Source organism: Physeter macrocephalus, chromosome 2 (assembly GCF_002837175.3).
Source record: "Physeter macrocephalus isolate SW-GA chromosome 2, ASM283717v5, whole genome shotgun sequence".
In the NCBI taxonomy this organism is placed as follows: Eukaryota; Metazoa; Chordata; class Mammalia; order Artiodactyla; family Physeteridae; genus Physeter; species Physeter macrocephalus.
In genome coordinates, this window is record NC_041215.1 from 104,182,329 (window position 1) to 104,204,507 (window position 22,179).

The 22,179-nt window shown below is 42.6% G+C and overlaps 1 protein-coding gene across 3 annotated transcripts in view; it reads left to right on the forward strand.

The window, feature by feature from the left end:
- SPATS2L (spermatogenesis associated serine rich 2 like) overlaps nucleotides 1–22,179 on the forward strand; it is a 176,737-nt gene that overhangs the window by 153,080 nt on the left and 1,478 nt on the right. For all 3 annotated transcript variants that reach the window (XM_024124448.2, XM_024124447.3, XM_024124449.3), the window contains 4 exons: nucleotides 8,569–8,627; nucleotides 14,929–15,038; nucleotides 17,665–17,767; nucleotides 20,624–20,844. In XM_024124448.2, coding sequence (XP_023980216.1) covers nucleotides 8,569–8,627; nucleotides 14,929–15,038; nucleotides 17,665–17,767; nucleotides 20,624–20,844 — 493 coding nt within the window. The remainder of the gene's footprint in view (nucleotides 1–8,568; nucleotides 8,628–14,928; nucleotides 15,039–17,664; nucleotides 17,768–20,623; nucleotides 20,845–22,179) is intronic.

A 22,179-nucleotide genomic window follows, 5' to 3' on the forward strand; every position in this document is an offset into this window, starting at 1 on the left:
TGAGCCATGGCCGCTGAGCCTGCGCGTCCGGAGCCTGTGCTCCGCAACGGGAGAGGCCACAACAGTGAGACGCCCGCGTACCGCAAAAAAAAAAAAAAATGCAGACTAAGAGATATTAACATTAACAAGTTATATTACCTCTGATTAAAGAAATAGAAAGAAAATGGGCACAACCTGATTGGCAAATTGAGTGCACTTGCCACATTCACCGACAGCCAGAGGGGTGTAACTCTGCTGTATATGTTAACAGTGATTCATGCTTAGAGACACTCTGTTACCCTGAGAGTCATGATTACTAGGCAGCTTCAAAGAGTTGTGTCCCAACCCCAGCTGACAGGCTGTAGACATGTATGTTGGGTTTTATATGTTTATCACATAACGCTGTGGAATTCAGGAAATCTTTAGATCAATTTGTCAATCACTGCTGCATTCAGAAAAAGAATTCCAATTATAAGAAGAACACAGGTTGTGGTACACCGAAATGCAAAAGTGTACAGAGTAGAAGGTACCGGATCCAGGAATCCCAACAAAAAACATAAAAAGATGAGCATAGCCAGCTACTTGATAACGAGCCTGAGGTAAATTGGCAAGTGGAGTTGGGTAAGAGAGACAGTTCTGGGGTAGGCTTGGGAGGACTTGATCACGTGGGAAGTGAAGGAAGAGGAGTCGTGGAAACTGGTGATTAGTGAGAGCAGTAACCAGCAGACAGGTGTAGGAGTGGGGACAGGATGGACGTGCAGGGGAGGAAGAATATTTTCCCCCTGCTCTTCTGGGTTCTTGGCTGAGACCCTGTAATAAAAGACAGGTTAACAAGAGAGAAACAAACAGAAGTTTATTAACATGTATGCCTCATGTACACATGGGAGAGACCCAGGGAAAAATGAAGAACTCCCCAAGGTGGCCTGGAATTCAGGATTAAATACCATCTTCATAGGGAAAGGGGAGAGGGGGTGTAGGCCTCTGAGGGGAGAGTAAATGACTTTTAGGAAAGATGAATGGGTCCTTAGAAGAACAGGTGGAGGTATGGTAGCTTGTGACAAAGTCTGCCGAGTGTGGTGTCAGTTCTAGTCTTCTCTCCTTTGATGAGCGAGAGTCGGCACCCTCCCTGGTTGGTGAAGCTTCTGGAGAAGGAATTTATGACAACTGAGTTCCTTTTAGACAATCTGTCTTTAAGCAGAAAAGGGGAGTTTGGAGAAAGCCTGTCCCTGCATTTGCTGTTTTTCACGTGCCCACAGCTCACAACGATCGATATACCAAAGTGCCATATTTGGGGTGGCATATTCCGCTAGTCTTCAGGGGGCAAAACAGAGAAAGGAGGAACGGGGAATTGACAGCCATGCAAGAGCGTGGGCACCATTTGTAGGCACCTGTCGTGTTAGGGCTGCCTGTCCTTCTGACCCTAAGAATAGAGAACCATACACAGTCTTGATGTATTTGTGCCTGTCATGCCAGGGACACCTTTGTTGACAGCAACAGTAGTTGAGAAATGGGTGGGCCGAAACCCCTGACTAGTTTTGCCCTGGGCCCAAGAATTCCTGGTAATACTTGGGAGATTGGACCAGAAATGGTACCCATGGTAACAGCAGAGTACACCCTATGTATATAAAGGGAGTTTTTCTGCCCTCCAGCTGGTGGGCACAATCCTCTCAGCCGGGGCAAGGGACGTAGATGCCTAAATTCCTGGGCAGTACAGGTGGCCTCTTCCATCAGTACCAGCTCCCAGCTCAGGATCCACCTAGCGGCCCCTGGGTGCTACTAGGCTGCCAGGCGCTGAGCTGGCATTCCTCCCGTGGTCACAGTTCTTACTCCTGATGCGGTAGTAAGAAGAGCCCACAGTGGGGGGAAATGTTTGTACATTACCCTCTCTCTTTAGTGAAAGAAATAGAAATTCTTTAAACAGGAAGTCTGGCTTTACGGCTTATCACTCATTCTCATGCTTTAAGCTGTTTGTTACGGGCCAGGAGGGGTGAAACATCCCCTTAGCATTCGGTAGAATCCTTCCTCCCCAGCAATCTCCACATTCTCTTTCTCTCTAACGGGCCGGCGGTCTGGAGGTTCTGCCCCGTGATCATCCTGCCGGCCAGCGCGGGGCTCTGTCTGCTTCCTGAGGCTCTCCACCTGCTTTGTTCTGCTTGGCAACCGAGGAGTTAAGGAAGCTCCGCACGGAAGCACTTCGTCCACCAGAAGGTCCTGAAGCAAAATTGTCTGGGATCAGACAGTCGCAGGCCGTTTCTCTCACTATGGCCTCCCTGAGGCCAGCTCAGGAAGATGAAATGTAGCCTAGTTTTAACTCTCTAACGTCTGACTCTGGCTGCTGTTGCAGATTGATCTCGTTCAACTCCTATTGAAATCCTACTTTCATTCCTCAGTATCCGCCAGAAGCTTCTGCTCTCCAGCTTCTCACCCACTGACAGTCCTGTGGCCGCTCCCCATCACGGCATCTTTATTTATGAAGTACACCAGACTCGACGTGGCTCCTTCGAGCTGCCAAATGAAGCCGTTTTGTCTCTCAGTGTCTTGTCTCCACATTTAAAGAAGAGTCTTTCACAGAGCAGAAAATGATAAATCTATTCCTGCTAAAGTGCCTTTCTGATTCTTTTCATTATTGTTATTATTAGTCCTCTATAGAAAGGAATCAAGACAGTGGAAACATTTTCATAAAATGACACTTTATCTCTGTGATTAACAATATAATAAACCGTAAAGGCTCTGCCATGGTCCTCTCCCTCTCCTTACACCTTATTGCTTTAATAATAAAAGCTTTTTTATGGCAAGAGAATAAAATTTTACTATCCAGGCAGTTTAGATAAAAAGAGAAGATGTGTTTTTGAAAGGATAAAGGGCACATCTGAAACATTTGAGGTCAGCATGGGTTTTATGTGAGCTCAGTTTATGTAGAACACGTTTGATGTGTCTTCAGTCTGGTGCCCTCCTGAGGACTTTATCTAGCCATTTAGAGAACTTTTCAGTGGTCAGCAAAAAGCCGATTAAAGAGTTCTGTGTTTCTATCAAGTACGGAGGATCACCGTTGAAAAGCAAAAATGCCCCAAACCTGAACTGCAGATGATTTGTGGGGGAAAGTACAAATTTCAGTGATTTATTACCATCCCAATTTACAGACAGAATCATTAACTACGTGTCTTGATTCTGAGCCAAACCCTGTGTGGTTTAGTGAATATTGTTGTACTTTTATTCATAAGCTTATGTCTCAAACGATTAGATTCTGTCAGTGACGAAAGTTATATAAATTTTTGCATAAAGATGATTTATATGCAAGCACTACAGTTTACCAATTAAGGAGTTTCATTATTGTTATGCCATAGAAAAATAAATAGGCTGTCTTCCCTTCCGTTCATCACTGTCAAGCAGTTTTTGTCGAGCAGCCCACCACAGTCAAAGAGCGTAACGTTGAATAGAAGTTTTCTAAAACTCCGTCAGAGCTTCTCTGAAGAAGGGATGATTAAACGGAGACCTGAAGGAAGCCTCAAAGTGAAGGAGATGAAGAAAGGCAGGGCTGGGGAGAGCTGTCCTCTAGCAGTGGGAAGGGCACGTGCCAAGGCCCTGTGGTGAGGGGGAATTAGAGCTCATACCTCCTGCAGTGTTGGGAAATTTCAATGAGATCATTCCAGTGAGGTACTGGTGCTCTCCCTGATGGCCTCGCACAGTAAGCAGTCAGGAGGTGTTAGTTACGAGCAGCTCTAATTTTGAGGCTGTGTACACAGTGGTATCTCGAAAGCCTGCATGTGACCTTTCTGCTTCTCCAGTAGGAATGGGGACAGTGACACTGCCTGTGATTTTTCTGTGACTCGTCTCCTCCCTCTGTGCCATTCCTCCCTGCTGCCCTCCATATCTGCTAACTCCCTACCGGGTTTTGCCCAGCACCCTCCTCTTTTATCCAGCCTGCAGAGTTGTTCTGCATCAGGCAGCACTTCAGTGCTTATCTCTGTCCTGGGGTCTCTAAGAAGATTCAGTGCGACTTGTAAATGGCACTGATGAAGTTACTCAGGAAGCTGGGTGTGACCCCCAGCACTGAGGGCATTTAGAAGGTGTGAGACACAGGGAATTCCCTGGTGGTCCAGTGGTTAGGACTCTGCGCTCTCACTGCCGAGGGCACAGGTTCGATCCTTGGTCAGGGAACTAAGATCTCACAAGCCCCGCGGTGCGGCCCAAAAAGGTGTTAGACGCGGCCTTTCCTCTTGGACCTTCCTTTGGTCTGGCTTTCAGCTTGCTGTGATGCTGGTTCCTCACTGTCTGACAGCCTGCCAGAGGACCGGCCGGCCTCCGCTACTTCATCCTCTTCATCTTCCACATCCTCTTTCCTTAGTATTCCCTTCCAGAAGCCTGCTGCCTTGAAAGGAAAAAAAAAAATCCAGCGAAACTCTGAGGTGCACCTTATTGGGATTCTCATGGGAGGTCCTGGGGCACTGCCTCGAGCTAGCACCTTGATGCTGGTTTGCATCCAGTTCATGGGCTCTGAGCAGGGTCCTGACTCAGCAGAGATCCCTTGGATTGCTTTTATGCATGAGTTTTGAAAGCAATCATACATAGCAGTGCTTGAATTACTAAGATGCTTGAGGACAGTCTTTTGCTGAAATACCCAGAGGAATGGAAGCATGGTTTGATGCCAACTTCAGAGGCTTTTCACATCCTCCAGTGGGCATTAAGCAGATTAACAATTTATTGTGTATAGCCTTCATCCCTCCTGTTGCTAGCCCAGGAGGCCTAAACTAACCATTGTGTGAATATCCACAATGTTTAATGTGTTAGACCTGGGGATACGGATTGCACCCCAAATGTCCACCTTGTAAACTCTCTGGGCACGTAATTATATTAACAAGTTTAATCAACAAAAATGCAGTCTAATCTTGTAGCTGGTAAAGAAATGAGCAAAGGTCCCTTACTAGACCATCCTCCTCATCCACACACAGAGGCTGGAGGGTCCGTGGCCTTGTCTGGGGACTGAGGGCGTGGGAACTACATGAGGCTGTCTTGGCACTCTCACTGCGGTCTGCCCCCTCCTGCCCCCTGAAGTCTAAAGATACCCCATCTTGTATCACGTGCAAGTATTTGCTTTGGTTGTGCACCTTGCATGCTCTCAAATCCTGGAGACTCTAATTACAGCCTTCTGATTGATGGAGGGTGGGGAATCCTAATTTCTTCCTCCTGCCATCATCATTTTCTTCCCTCTCCATCTGTTTTACGCTATTTCCCCAGCAGGTTCGGCAGGTCCTCTCACCCTCTTCCTCTCAGCTCACCCAAAAGAATGGAGGCTCCACAAGGATGGCAGGAATCTTTTTTTTTGTTTTATCCACAGCTGTATTCCCAGCTCCACCCTCGCCTGGCACGTGGCAGGCACTCAGCAAATATTTGTCCAGTGGATGAATGTTTTGTCAGTCTCTCCAGAGACTGGAGTCTTCTAGGTGCTCTTTGTGACATATTCTGTACCGTCACCCCACACTGGTGCAACCCGGCTTCACTCCGTTGATTAAGAGAATGGAGCAAGTCTCACCTGACCTGTAGCCCATAAGTCAGCGGAGTCCCAGCCCCTTGGACTCCCGTTTCATGTCCGCTGGAAGTCAAAAGACCTCTCTAAGATTTGTGCCAGTTCAGGGATGCAGGTGAGGCCCAACATTGTCAATGCTCACTCTGCCTTCAGGCTCTTGCTCTTCCCATGCCTCGGCCCTGCACTGACCCAGACGTGAAACCCAGCCGCTTCCTGTGTGTGTGTGTGTGTATGTGTGTGTGCGCACCCACACACGTTGAGACCATTCACACCAAGCGTGGTGAAGGTCTGGACATGCCAAGCAAGGCTCACATCACACGCCTTACAGTGGATACCTCACAGTAGCATATGTGGTCCTCCTCCCGCTTCTGGAAGCTCCTTTGCTCACCCCACTACTGGTGATTTCTCCCAGTCTCTTCACCCTACACAGCTCCCAGCCTTCTGGCTGACTCCCTCTCTTTTCACCTCCTTTTCTATAGGGAATAAAAATTCAAAACATTTTCTCAGGTAGAATAGCTTAGCCGTGTTGTTATAATTTGGGCTCCTGATTCCGGATCTCTAGGTTCTCACCTTATCTCCCTACCAGCTTATCCATTAGCCTTGTTTTTCTAAACTAACATAGAACTGCCCTCTCCCATCGCTTGTGGCTACATTTGTGAACTTGACAGGAAAGCTAAGTATACCTCATAATCACAGGAGCACAAGCCTATTGACTTAACTCAGCATTTCGTACAGTTAACGAATATATGCTGGTTTATGAATAGATGATCTCTGGAAAGAAACGCAAGAAGCTGGTGACAGTGGAGACCCCCAGGGAGGGGGACTGAGTAAACTGGGACAGAGTTTGGATAAAGACTTCCTTCTCACTGTACACCTTTCTGTATCGTGTATTTCCTGTGTTAAAACACACTGACATCATATGTGTTTAATCTCAATAAATAAGGTACAATTCTCTTGATATGCTCGTTACACCAGAGTGGTTATAGCCAGTGACCTAAAGCCACATGCGTCATGGGGAGAGCTGATGTCTTTGCTTGATGGATTAGGCTTCGAGCCCAGTTCTGGAGAATTTGCCATTCCTTGTTCACGTCAGCTCTTTCCATTAGGATTTCCTGGTTGGAAAGAGCCAAGCTCTTCAACACACAGTCCTTACTCTCCAAGTGTTTAGGTTACATCCTTTGGATGAGGAGACCCAAACTCCTAGAGATACATCCCAGGAGCCACTTCGTACCTTGACAAATACTACAAAATATTTCCTCTTAAGGGGAAATAGACTTTCAACACACTTTAAATTTTAAGAATACATCTGATGGAGAAAAAAATGTACATCTGTTGGAACAATCTGAGTAGTAATAAATAAGGATGTTTTAAGGATAATAACTGCAGTGTATTGAAGCACATTAAATATGAGTTCACAATTAAACGATACAAACAAGCAAAAAAAAATCTCATTGGTTACTTTTGGAGGAACCAACTATCGTTTTGAAAACTGATAAATAAAAAGAGAGAACCAAGCATTTACCCTGCCTGTGCAAACTGTACTTTATGATAACCAAATAGTTGATAAAGGAAAATTTCTCTATATGGAAGTTTGCAGTAAATAAACCAAGGAGTGAGAGAATTTGAATATCCTCATTTCTCAAACCCTCTTGATCTAGGCAGTGATCACCAATAGCTGCTAATATCATAAAAAATAGAGATGTTCTTTGTATTTCCTGTACATTTATTTTGAGATGTATAAAGTTGAGTACCTTCAGGTTTAATTTTTTTTCAGGAGGAGTATTTATAAGTGTGTCCTGTCATGTGTCTGCTGATGGAAGTACATAACATAACTTCTCCTGAAATAAAAAACAAATCTGAATTTAATCAAATTTCTGTATCTCATAACAAATTTATAGAAAATATAAAGGAATGGGTTAAATAATACCATGGCCGTGGAGTCAGCAAAATTCAGCCCTTGGACAACTCTACAGGACCTGGTTTCTTTAACAAAGGAATTGCAAGGGAGGAAAAAGAAGAAAGAGAGATGGGAGGGAATGTATAGATTAAAACAGATTTAAGAGACAGTCAACAAATTGTCACGAGCAGACCTTATTTAGATCCTGGTTCAAACAAAGTGTTTAAAAAAAACGTATGGGGCAGATAGGAAATTTTGAACATTGAGTAGATATCTGATAACATTAAATTATTGTTCATGTTTTTAGCTATTATAGTAATACTATGGTTATATTCCCCAAAAGTCCTTATCTTTGAGATACCTATATTGAAATATTATGGTTGAAATGAAAATTTTAAAAATCTGGCATCTGTGCTTATTTACACATAAAAATCTGTGAAAGGATACATAAGGGATTTGTGATGATGTGTTGATACTGGAAGGGGAGGGAGGAGTCAGGATGGGAGAGAAATGAACTTTTGGACAGAAAATTATTACTTTTGCAGGTAATACCTTTTCAAAGGACTAACCAAAAATATATTAAATATAATGGAAAAAAGTTTAATTTAACCTTGAAAGGCTTATTTGGGGGAATGAGAAGGCATAGACTCATTATAGAGCATGTGGATGGATTGACCCAGAACCATATTTCTCAAAGTGGGTCCTAGGACCCTCTGCATCAGCATTGGGCCCACCTCTCTCCCTCCCAGCCCAAATCTGGGAGAGTGAAGCACAGAGACATTTGAGAATTACAGGTCTTGATAACCCGAGTGCCACCTTTTGAATACTTATTATATTGTTTTAGAACTTCAAAAATTCATAGGGCAAAAATACTCCCAAATTGAAATTCAAAGCAGTGCAATTCTGAAAGTCTGAAAAGGCTTTTTTTTTTAGATTTGCTGACAATGATTTAATCAGCAGATGTCACTATGTAACACTGGGAGCATCCCTTCCATGTTGCCTCATTTTTGGAAAGGCAGAGTCTGCTGCTGGCAATGTAACATAGAAATATTTATGGTAATCTTGTACTTTGTTTAATGAAAATAATTTTTCTTTTACTTCCAGTGCTTATTAAAAGTTTATCTTTGATTAAGCATTCTTTGCTTTTGTTTTTGTTTTTTTCCCCCAGCATCATTGACAAAGAAGTTTCATTAATGGCAGAAATGGATAAAGTTAAAGAAGAAGCCAGTAAGTAGACACATGGTTGTTTGATTAGGAGCCTCCCAATCAGAAGTAATCCATAGGTCAGATTGGCAATGATACAGATTCTGAGTGGGGTCCAAAAGGATGGAGTAGTAGCACCCACTGAGCGGAGGGCAGAATAGGCATGGAGCACAGAATAGGTGCCAGTTGAGTTTATTTAAAGTCCGGGGACACTTTTGTGCCTATAGAGGACTACTTACAGTTAATTGGGTTTAAAATGACATTGAATGTAGTATTAAATTTTAAAACATAAGTTTTTATGCCTTTGCAACTTACAAATCTTGCTATACTACTTATACAATCCTTTTCACTTGTTCTTTCAACTAACTCAAGTTTACCAAATTAAGTTCCCCTAAAAAATGTGTCCTATTTGAAAGTTACTTCAATTCCCCTTAACATTTTGAATTACATTTGTAAATTTAATATATCTTATTTTTTTCAAGCACTTCGGATACCTGACAAGGCAAACCCACAAACCTAACCAGCAAAGTATTCCAAGCTCTTAAGCAACTCTTATAAGATTAATAATTCAAACTTAGAGATGTACTAAATGAAGTTCTCTTAAAACACTCCAATTCTGTTTACAAACTCAGCCAAATTCGCTAACACCTGCCAACCTAACACCTCAGAAGAAAATCAGTTACGTGTTTGAAATCACAAGTGAGATTGCGTAATATACAGAATACTCTATATTAAATAATGGACACAGGCAGACAATCTTGATCATTGCAAAACTTTTTCTGAATTTAACACAAAATATTAGTACTCTGGGTTTGATTTATTTTACTATTTTTATACCTATTTCTAAACCTTTCCACTGCTGTAAAGTTACCCAACAGCCATTAGGGTGGATTTGCCATCTCAGTCAGATAGGGCTGAGGTTCATGGGTTGGAAATTTCAACTGAGACAAGATTGCTCAGTCAGATTCAACGCAAGTGTATGTGCTGATCCCTCTTTTATTTTTAAATTCATTTGCTATGTTAATGGGATCCCTAAGACCTTTTTTTTTTTCTTTTTTTTTTTCCCTAAGACCATTTTTTTCAGCTGGGATTTAGTTTTACAATCCGTGTCTCCTAGGCATTTTAAATTCTTCATCCTTACCCAAATCTTATCTCATAAATTGGATAAATGGCAGTCTGCACCCCCAGCCAGGTTTCAGCTAAATTCCTTTACTTTTGACTTCAGTGCTTTCCTTTTTATCAGTGAAGGATCAGACCAGATTCTTCATTCTTTTAATATATTTCTTGCCTGGCCCTTGGCCATAAATTCAGTAGTTATTTTTTGGAAAGTAGCTATCATTATTTTTGTTAGACAATTTTTCCAAATAATTTTAAACAACATTTTAGAATCTAAAATATAGCAGGTTTTATTAAATAAAACTAAATGTGATCCAGGGTTAAGCTGTGGGATATTTAGATAGTTACACAATTCCTTTGACTGTGAAATTATTTTATTTTATTGATATTTGTTGATTTCTTCAGTAGTAGTAGATTACCCCATGACTTGGGATCTTGCCTGTTTCTCAGGTACAGCTTATTTTCCCTTTTCAGTTTCATATCTTAATGATAAAAATGTAACAGCCAACACAAACACAAATGTTTCTCTAGCACCAAATAGAAAGTTACTAGCACATCACTTTCTCAGAGTTTAACAGAGGACCTCAGATTTCAAGTACTCATTCTTCCTTCTTGGGACAGTAGTATTCAGTCCCAAGACCTGTGGAATTTGGGCATCTCTGGAGAGCATCCCCATTTTTAAAACTCATTCAATCAGTAAACATTGACTGGGTGCTTCCTTATGTGCTAAGCACTGGCAGAGAGAGGGACAAACCAGCAAACAGATAAATCTGGGACCTGCACTCCTGGAGCTTTCAGGCTAGGTAAAACGGCTAGCTTGGTTGACAGGGTTCCCCTAACTTCAGGAATCGGTCCTGATTTAGAACTGCCCAGCGCCCTGGGGAAACCAATTTGCTTACCTTCGAGGTGAACAGAAATGAAATCAAATCCAGGTTCCACCCATTTACTGGCCGTGTGACATTGAACTATTTTGTGAATTTCTAAAGTCAGGTTCCTAATCAGAAAAGAGGGCATAAGAAGAGTGTCTTTATCAGATAGTTATTAGCACAGTGCCTGACACGGTGTGTATAAACAGAGAAAAGCTCATCTTAGTAGAGAGGTTAGTCCAACCCCTCAGAAAACAGAGGTCAGAGGGGTTATGCAGCCTCTCTCAGGTGACACACCTAAGTCAACCATAATTCTTCTCCATTGATAGAAAGAACCATTGAATTTCTCCCCACAAAGTGCTGAACTGTCTTTACAACCACCATTTTGAGCTTCCTTATCTATGGTCTCAAGAGTATTTTCCACGTTTTCCATTTCCTGCACATGATATAAACCATATTTCCCCAATTATAACATAAGCTCCTATATCCCTCATGGCATCTAACACAAAGCTGAGAAGGCTGTGGGTACTTCATTGTATTTCTTAAAAGAATTATTGTAATTAATTCAGTATCTACAGGCTGTAGGATCCAATATTAGTGAAAATGAACGTAATTGCAACAAGAGGGAGGTATATTCTAGATAAATATATCTCACTTTAATAATAGTATTTGTGGGCTTCCCTGGTGGTGCAGTGGTTTAGAATCCACCTGCCAATGCAGGGGAACATGGGTTCGAGCCCTGGTCTGGGAAGATCCCACATGCCGCGGAGCAACTAAGTCTGTGCGCCGCAACTATTGAGCCTGCGCTCTAGAGCCCGGGAGCCACAACTACTGAGCCTGTGTGCCACAACTACTGAGCCTGTGCTCTAGAGCCCGTGCGCCACAACTACTGAGCCCACGTGCCACAACTACTGAAGCCCACGCACCTAGAGTCCGTGCTCCACAACGAGAGAAGCCACCACGATGAGAAGCCCGCGCACTGCAAGGAAGAGTAGCCCCCGCTCGTCGAAACCAGAGAAAGCCCGCGCACAGCAAAGAAGACACAGTGCAGCCAAAAATAAAATAAATAAAATATATAAATTTATTTTTTTTTTAATTAAAAAAAATAATAGTATTTGTAGTTAGGGTTTTTTAGGGTACTATTCTAAACAGTTCACATAGGTTATTTCATTCAGTTCCACAATAACCCTGTGAGGGGTATATGATTATTACATTTTACAGTTTAAGAAAGTAAGGATGCTGTCGTGCTATGATCTCAAACTTTGCCTGCCCAGGGAATTGGAGGCCTAGACAGGTGTGTTCTCGGAGTGTCAAATTTACTAGATATGGGAAGAAAACATTACTTTATATTAACAGGAACATAGATCTATTATGAAGTAAAATGCAAAATTCACAAGAATTTTTAAGGAATTAAAAGGATTTCAAAGAACCTTTGTGCTTGAAGAGCTACTTGGGCCCCAGCTCCTGGCCCCCCACCCCCCAGGATTTCAAGTATACCCTCTGCTAAGACATATTATTCGAGAAGCCCTAAAATTTTCCATGGTTCAAGTAATAAGAGCAAGCTTCTAATGTGTTCCAGAAACTTGAAGGAAATTATAAATCCTACTGAGCGAATGGATTTCAGCATACCAGATACTGTTTATAAAACTACATAAATAATACTAATCGAGTGTTGAATGCAGTGAAAATCTAAAGCCATATGGGACTGTCTCCCTCTACAAATTTCCAAAGGGATGGTGCTTTCAAAACATACTTACTATTCTATTTTAAATTATAGGATCAATGAATTTTAGGAACTGATCTGTTTCGGATTTGCTTTCTGTTTCTGTGACTGATGTTTTTGAGGTGAAAATGTTGGCTTCCCCCAGAGGCTATTGGCTTTTGATCTCAAGTTTTAGGACTTTTTCATAATGAAAGTCTTTGAAATGTTAATGAGACTATATGTAAAACTCATCCCATCACTTGCTGATGCAAAGTATTCATTCCCATGCACATTTGCATGAGTGTAAACTCAGAATTTATTGGTGATCTTGCACCTGCATTTCTATTTTAGGGCCCATTTATATCTGTTTTTACAAAATCTTTTGTTTGGTATGAATGCCCAAGTTCTACTTAATCAAAAAGAACAATTACCCCTAATTGTCACTAGTCCCACAAATGATCTGTTAAGAAAAGTCAGATCTGTTTATCCATGTAGTCACTCAGGGTCTTTTGACCCCTTTACTAGCTGCTCATCAAAGCTGGGCCCTCAGCATTCTTATTTATCTTACTTTGCAAGAGGGAAGTACCTCATTTCATCTTCCTACTCAAGAATCATTTTCTCATTCTCCAGGCTTTAGTCCCATCCATATGTTGAATTACAATGGGAAATAAATAACCAGTCAAAGGTATGAGTCCTAGATATTCTCAAGTGGCCCCTGTAGAAAAGGAACTTCTGCCTTTCTTTGCATATTCCTTTTAAGTAATGCATTGATTCATTATTTGCATATTCCTTTTAAGTAATGCATGGATCCATTCGTTGGAATCCTTCATTCAAGAAACATATTGGGCACCCATTGTGTACCAGGCCCTAGGTATCCTGGACACAAAGAACTAAATGTGCAGTTTTTGCCAGGACTAGAGATGCCTGCTGTAGCCAGAAGTAACAATATTTTAAGAGCAACCAGAAATCCAGCTTTTGAATGGAATCACTTAACTTTCAAGTGTGGGTGATTTATTTGTAAAAGTAATGTGTGGACCAAACAAAATATATGTACCCTGTCACTGAAAGTGATAGCTGGCTACCTTTTTGTGACCTCTGGTCTGACTGGGTAACCTGGGACATCACTCAGTAATACATTTTCTACGTTCAGATGAAAATTCCTTTCGCTCCCATCATCAGGACAAGTTTTTCACTAGCTTCTCTGTACTCTGAAATGCTACCAGGCACAATTCAGTCTCTGCCCAGCTACCTGGAATTGTAAATGGGAGGCAGGGGGCGTCCCGGTTAATAATCAAAGCATGATTAGAGTAGTTTGGCAGATGGTTAGGCTTTATGAGTTATAGATTAGTTATTTTATTGACATCTCAACATTGGTATCAGCATAAAAAGATATTTCTCATCCTGTCTGAGGAATGGCTTATGGTTTGCAGGAAATCTTAACTCTTGATTGATTCTGAACTTCTTTGGGGGCTTTTGAAGCGACTATTTTTGACATTTATAAATTAAGAACTCTTAAAATCAGAAAGCACCTTGTTTGGGCATTGTGCTGTGAATCTGGTCTAATAAAGCAGTTGACCCTTGTTCAGCCAAGAATGGAATGTGAATTCCATGTGCATATCGTATTAGTTAGATGGACTTTTCTTTTGTTATAACTCAAAATCTTTGTCCAAAAGAAATGAAGGCAATTCAGATGTGACTGGAATGAGAGAACTACAAATCTTATCCATTATAAAATCAAACTTCTTGTTTAAATCTCACCCAGTGTATTTGTATTCATTGCCTTTGAGCTCCATGGTCTTTTGGGAAACACACACACACACAGGCACACACACACACACAATTAACCTGCGGGCTCCTACATCTACTTGAACCTTTAGTAGTTCATCTGACAGGTGTGTGAAATGTGGTGCCGAGAATTCCCTTGTGACTTCGCTGCATGTGCAGATGCTAAAGAGCACATGAATTCAGCTTCAGCAAGCTTTGACTCACCCTTGAAATTTTTCCATTGTGGACACTTATAACAAAAACTCTGGTCTGCAACTTTTCTCTGGTTGCAAAATGGAAACATATCTGCAGAGTAGCAAAAGCAGAGGCATTTTTTAGCTCACAAAAAGCTAATAAAGGAAAACTTTTATGTCATCTTTCAATAATACAGCTAGTTGCCCTAAACGAATATATGTTAAAGTTCAGAGGGTCTGATGTTGTTAGAATTTAATAGTACAGCACATACAGAATAATGGTTTTTGCTTAGTGGACTCACTGTCTTTGCAGTATCATTCAGATAGGATTTTAATGTTTTTTTTTTTTCTTCTTGGGGATAGTTGTTCTGAGTAATGCACACATCTAAAAGTCCAAACTAAGTAAGTGAGATCAGATGCCAGTGGGGAAAATGAAGAAGATTGTGGGTGTACAGTGAATCAGAAAGGACCATGTTTGGTTTGGGGCTTGGTGGATAAAGACATAAGGAAATGAGTGGTTGGTGATGAGCACGAAGGGCCAACCCGCCTTAGTGACCAACTCAGAAAACAGCCATGGCCCAACAAAGCGATCAGTCTGCGGAGAGAGAACGGATCCAAGAAATTAGGTCGTTTAATATGTTTACATCTTTGGCCTTAATGTATTATTCCTTCTTATCTGGCAGTGGAAATCCTGACTGCTCGTCAAAAGAAAGCAGAAGAACTAAAGAGACTTACTGATCTAGCCAGTCAGATGGCAGAGATGCAGCTGGCCGAACTCAGGGCAGAAATTAAGGTCAGTTCTAAAACATCACAGCCTGAACCCTGAGCCAGAGTTCTGATCCCCATTTTGTTTGTTCTGCATCCACAGAGTGCTGCTTTCTGAGGATCTAACATCAGACACCCAGCTGTCTTTCACAGGGTTGAAATCGAGAATACAGAAGGGTTAAAGAACCACCTAATCACTATATTTAAGTATACTATGTGTTGAAGGGCTATATCATTACAGAGGAGAGGTACAAGCTATTTTTTTAGCCAGTGGAACTGACCCAAATAAAATGTATTCAACCATAAATTATAGCTGGGAAGGGGAACATTATTTTCACCATATGTAATTTATGCATATGTATATAAACACACACACATGTGAACACACACTAAGTATGAACTTAGTATAACAGTAAGGGTTCTAAAGAATGTACAATATGTGGAGACTTCTTTCCTATATCCTTTTCTAGCTTACTTGCCCTTTTATTAAGAATACCACCCACAAATACGTATTTAGTGGATTTCTTCAGTTGCACGCAACAGAAGCTGACCCTGGCTAACCTCAAGAACAAGTAGAATTGGAAAGGATATGAGGGTAGCTCACCAAAGCAGAGTGTGCTCTGAAGACTCCAGGTTATAACTGGGCAGAAATGTTGGCAGCAGTAATTACCAGACACTCTTCAGGGCACCATCAGAGTGAGTGACCTCCAGATGTCAGCACCCCTTGGGCCATCCCACTGGATTCAAATCCCAAACAGAGAGATTCTGACTGGCCTCCACTTGGGTCACATCCACCATTTGGCCAAGAGAAGTCTTGATTGAAAAACCCACCAACACTGTGAATCTTGGAAACTGCATTGGGGTACAGTTACCAGAAGGAGAAATTGTTACCAGAAAGGCAAAAACAAGTACCTACAACAAAATAGGAAGTTACAGTTTATAAATTTTCCCTTATCCTCATTTCCCCCAATATACTACACATGCACACGCACTCCAGCTTCTGACCGACTTCTAGGGAACTAGCGTACTTTGAAGTCATATTTGTTGCTAGCTTTATAAGTAGGATTGTCTGCTCAACCCAGCATAACACTGGTTGGGTATGGTAGAAAGTGGCAAGTGACTTTGGTCCCGTCCATCCTGGTTAGGCATAAAAGAGAGCCCCGTGGGGATGAGGATTTCCCCAGAAGTTCTATAGGTCTTTCCCTTCTCACCTGCTCTCCTGGTCTTTGTTTCCTCCAACCCAGTCAATTGCAGTGGCCTCCTGACTAGTCTTTCTGCATCCACTGTCTCCCTCCAGCCTGGTCATTCACCGTGAGACCAGAATCATTAGAGCAGGTCTGGTCTCCCCCACTATGGTCTCCTCTTCCCTTCAAAATAAAATCCACCACTGGACTCCAGTATATATTTATTATGGCCAGTGCTAATTAGTCTCAGTAGAACAAAACCCTTCGTCTCGCGGACACAGATGCACTTCTAATGTCACAGATGTTCCCTGGTCCCAAAGGAGATTAGAATGGAGAATGGGGCTGGTTGGCAGAACCCATCTTGATACCCAGAATAACATCCTGGAAAGCAAAACAAACAAACACACACTTGTTTTGATAAATATGAAGTTTCCAGCTTCCTGGTCAACTGAAATCCACTCATCTTCCAAGTTTCACTTCTACCTATCAAAATCCCACTCATTGTAAAATGGTTGATAGCACAGGCTTTGGAGTGCAACAGTCCTGCTCTTGCAACCTTGGATAAATTACATATTCTCTTAGATTCTTAGAATCTCGATTCCCCCTTTGTAAATTACAGTCAATGATAGTACTGACTTCATAATAATGTGATCAGATAAAAATGAGATTCTCTGTTAAGAATTTGACCCATGTCTGATAAGTGTTCAATATTTTTTTAATGTTCCAGCTCAAATGCTTCCTCTTACATAACTCTTTACCCATTCCCCTCAGTAGGAAATAATTCCTTCCTCTTTTATATTCCTAAAGCACCTACTACATTCTACGTTATATTGTATTTTGTGGTATCTGTCCCCCTTGCCATGTGGTAAACTCCCTGGTAGATCACAGAGGGACTGACTCATAATTATTTCTGTATTGTTCACTCTGTCATCTACACATAGATCTTAATTTTAAGTGAACTGAAAAGTAATCTCTTTCCCACTTCCTTTAACAGCACTTGAAATTCTACCATTCAAGATAATGGTTTGTAGTTATCGATACTGAAGGCTTTTTGGACTTCCTGGTACCCTATTAAAATGGAGACGGACGTCTAGGAAGGATGACATGCTTTCTCATGAGGAGTGATACCTTAGGAGGCCACTGGCCAGATTAGGAAGACTGCCAGAAGGCAATCCCGTAACTTACAATACGACAGGAAGTGCTAGAAGGAGGGCGTGGGGTGCTAAAAGGTTTAAGTAGATGAGTCCAGACACACATTTTGCCTGTACAGACAGGACCCACACGTGTTTCCCAGAAGAAGAAGGTGATCGTGCTCCAGGCAGGTCAAAACCAAGCCTGCTTTAACAGAGCCTCCCAGTGACAGAGCTGGCATGCTTTCCCATCATCAGTGGCGGCGGGAGAGTAGAGAATGGATCAGCAGCCTGCCTCAGTCATTCCTGTAACCATGGGGCTCCTGTCTCTTCCCTGCAGCACTTTGTCAGCGAGCGTAAATATGATGAAGAGCTTGGGAAAGCTGCCCGGTTCTCCTGTGACATTGAACAGCTAAAGGCCCAAATCATGCTCTGTGGAGAAAGTGAGTTTTGCATACTTGCTAAATAATTCTGTGTGCATAAGCCTGGTGCTATTTGGAGTTGATATCAGAAATGTCAGGTGTGCGGTCCCCCAGGGGGCTAAAGTGAGGTCTAAAGAGATTTAATGATCTAAGGTCATGACACAAGTCGCTAAAAATGTCAAGATCCGAACTTCGAGTCTTCAAATGCCACTGCCCATGAGTAAATCCCCAGGATTTATTAAGCAGAACAGAACAGGTCAACTAGTTTATACCTTTCGCAAACTTTTCTTAAGCACTGCCAGATCAACTGCCTCTCTGATTTCAAACAGCCTGGTGCTATAGAGACCTGTTACAGGGAGAGGGAGTCTCCCTAACGAGTCTGAGAACAATAGGCTACTGTCGTGAAGGGCCCAGCTGTCGTGTGTGTGTGCGCGCGCGTGTGTGTGTCACACGCGCTGCTCAGCAGTGCCTGACTGAGCCTCTCCCTTAATGAGAGCAGTTAACATGCAACAAAATTGGCTGATCCTTTTTCCCTGCTCCAGCCCCCCAACCAGGGGAGGTGGGAATGAGCCCTAAAGTGGCTTCAAGGACGCCGCAAGGAGGAAGGAACAACTGGTGAAGGACATGGAATATCTACAGCCTTGCAGTGAGCTGAAAAATTGAGATTTGGCTTCACTTTTTTTTTTCAAAGTGGAAATTGCATTTTTTTCTGAGTATAAAAAATATAAACTTGGTCTAAAAATTACAAACTATATAAAATAGAACATGACATTACTTTTGTGGCTCCATCACACTTTCATGCACATATAATCTACTGTGTAAATTATATAGTATACTTATACTACATCATTTACTATACTATACAATATACATATATAGTAAGAGAATTTGCTTTTATCATTTCGTAATATATGGCTGACATTTTTCCATGTCAATATATTTAACCCGTAATTTATTTAAATATAAGTGCCATAATCAGTCCCTTGATTGTGGACATTTAGGTTGCTTCCAGTTTTTCACCATTAAAATAACACTGCTGTGAGCGTCCTTGCTCACATATCTTTGGCAATTATCTGAATTTTTGACTGCATTTCTTTTCAATTATTTTTTTTCTATACACTCCCTCCCTTTATGAATCTACCCCACTTGCCATTCTCCATCCCCAGATTTTGCCTCACCTCTAAAAAACCAGACTATCTGTTTCACAGTTGGAAATTTAACTGCCCATCCTAGTTTCCACTCCAGCCTGATAATGGGCAAGACCCTGATGCCAAGTGACTCTGCCACCGTCTGAGGAGGGGAGGGCGGTGCAGCGTCACCTGCTCTCCTCCAGAGCACTCCAGTGCCATCTAGTGGGAGGAACCATCCCTTACCATATCCCAGGTGTCCACATTGGAAGCCAGCCTCCCTTGTTGGAGACAAGAGTCCTTGAAAGGCCCTTTTCTTCTCAGCTTTGTTGAGAGCTCATGGAAAGCCCACAGCTACTGAACCGGAAATAGTAATGACCCCTATGAAAGTGAATCTAGTTAGCAAAGAGCCACTAAAATCCCCTCGTCATGTTTGGACAGTCCCCGACGTGCCGTCACACCTCACCTGTAAAATGAAGGGACTAGAGATACATTCCTGTCCTTTCCATTTCTAATGCTCTGTGATCCCTACTCACACTGCAAATCCTCAGGAAGAATGCTAGGATTAAGTATGATCCAACACAGGTAGCAGAGAAAATTGCTTTTAAAAACTGGTGACGGGGCTTCCCTGGTGGCGCAGTGGTTGAGAGTCCGCCTGCCGATGCAGGGGACGCGGGTTCGTGCCCCGGTCCGGGAGGATACCACGTGCCGCGGAGCCGCTGGGCCCGTGAGCCATGGCCGCTGAGCCTGCGCGTCCGGAGCCTGTGCTCCGCAACGGGAGAGGCCACAAACAGTGAGAGGCCCGCATACCGCAAAAACAAAAACGAAAACAAAAACTGGTGACAATTTTGTAAGATCCAGAGGTCTTGCTGTCCAGACTGGCAGTCAAATTCTGGGGAACTATGAGAGGAAAGTCATGATTATATCCTTAACTTGATTCCCTCCGGCCCTGATTCAGCATAATCACACAGAAACATCCCATCAGAAACCACCCCTTATAAAACCAGCGGGAAGGGTGATAATAAAAATTGAACAGACTTGTGCGAGCCCTGCCGGGGATCTGTCTGATTAGCCTGTGTGGACTTTAGCATTGGAATTGTTGCAGATTTGCAGTGGGGCTGTAGAAAATGGAGTTGATAAAAGGCCAGATAATGTAACTCTAATGGGATATAGAAGATGCTTTGGGGCATCCTTGGGCCGGCAGGCCTGGCCGTAAGGTCAGGGAATATATACCACCCCGGGGTGGCAAAATTCCTGACACCTGGCATCACCTCATTCTGAAGCTCTCAAAATACTGTGGCTCTGACCGGTCAAGTGTCTGTGTACCTCTAGGTTTTTCTGCATCTTTGCAACACCAACTGGTCTAGGGATATGACAAGAACGGCAAGAACAGGTTTGGTAATGGGGAACCCAGGAGGCAGAGTACCTTTGTGGACAGGGCTGAGAGGGCACTTGGGGTTTCATTATCCCTCTTCCCTTGGTGGTTCTTGACCTAAGGCATAATATTAAAGGTGCTCAGATCTGTTTCATTTCCTACAAATGTCTCCCAACCTGAATGATTATGCTATTCAGTGATTCTCACAGAAGATATTTGGCGGTCTCCAAGCACCTAGGTGCTTTTTCAAACGATATCTTTCCAAAAAAAAAAAAAACAAAAACTTAATGTTTCTATGAAGCTCCTGCCAATTTCTCCATCTCCTAATGGGTTACTGAGGCACAGCCCCTAACACCAAGTGCTTTCTTGTTGCAGTTACACATCCAAAGAACAACTATTCCTCAAGAACTCCCTGCAGCTCCCTGCTGCCACTGTTCAGTGCTCACGCGACCACCTCTGGGAAACAGAGTAACTTTACCAGAAAATCATCCAATCACAACAAGCCCTCCGAGGGTAAAGCAGCAAACCCCAAAATGGCGAGCAACCTTCCCAGCACCGCTGACAGCTCTCACCAGGCTGTGCCGGCTAATAAGCAGGTAAACTGCCCCAGGGAGGCCACCTTGCCCTGTTTCCAGGAGTCCCGCAGACCCTAGTGCGTTGCCTGGGCAAGAAGCCACTCGTTTGCAGAGGAAGAAAACAGCCACCACTGGTCACACCCAGGCTCCGCCCACCCCCAGCAGCAGCCCGACCTCCAGAGCCTCCATCTGTCTGTCCGGGCTCCCAGAGCTTCCCCGATCCATCCGGTCCCCATTTCATAGGCACTGTCCCCCGTGGAGGAAGTGGTCTTCACACACTTGACAGCATCAGCAAAGAGTCCACCTAAATGAGACGGTGCTTTTCATGCCTTGAGTGCCACCCAGGTCCTCGTAACTGTCTCACGTGTGGAAGGGACTCACACAGACATGGGAACAAGATTCAGAACCTGGCCACTGACACCATAAGTGAGAAGAAATCTGGCATGTTTTTTATGATCCTTTAACTCCCATTTATGTCTAGTTTTTCTGTAAGAGGCCAAAGTTAGTTCAAACTGCTCTTTCTTCTCTTGGGCTTTCAGTAAAGAGACTACATTTCAAAATGACATTATTAATTCTTATCTACTATGACCCTTAAAAATAGAAGTATCCATAGGACAGTCTTCTCTCCTGCTTCTCCACTATATCCTTGAGAAGTGATTTCCTCCTTATCATTAGAGAATGACCAAGGAATGGGATTTGATGATTCAGAAGCTGGGAATGCTATAAAGACATTTTTCCTGAGCTCTCAGAAAGAGAGCTTGAAATAAAGAGACTTTTTTTTTTAAGCATTCCAAAATGCTGGTTTTCTAACAAGTGCCCTGTTGGATTTTGTGGTCTTGGTCTTTTAGAATTCTCATTAGTGACTCTGACAGGCATTTCTCTGGCCCCAGATGTCTTCATGAACTTTAAAATAGCACTTGGACAAGGAGTATTTCATACAGTCTTAGATTCAAGATCATAATCAAATCTGTTTCAGTTGTCTAAATACAGCTTCATAGCTTTTTTTCTTTGCTTATTATTAAACCCCCTGCTAAAATTAAGTCCAAAATTTAGTCTGAATTTTTCTGTCACAATTTTTTTAAAAGCAAAGGGGGCCAGATTAAATGCTGTCCACATAGATACTTTTTCAGTTCACTGTTTCATCATTTTCAGCAGAGCTTTTCAGGCGATGGCCTATTTAACCTTAAACATATATCTGAGCCTGAGAAGGGCCCTTGTGCTGGGTCCTGTGCTTTAGCATAAAACCTCGTGGCCCTCCCCCAGCCATGGCCCATGGCCCTCCCTACGGAGCGAGACCAAGATGTGACTACCCAGAATCTACACTCTCCTTTCTGGAAAGTGCTCCAAATACTCGAG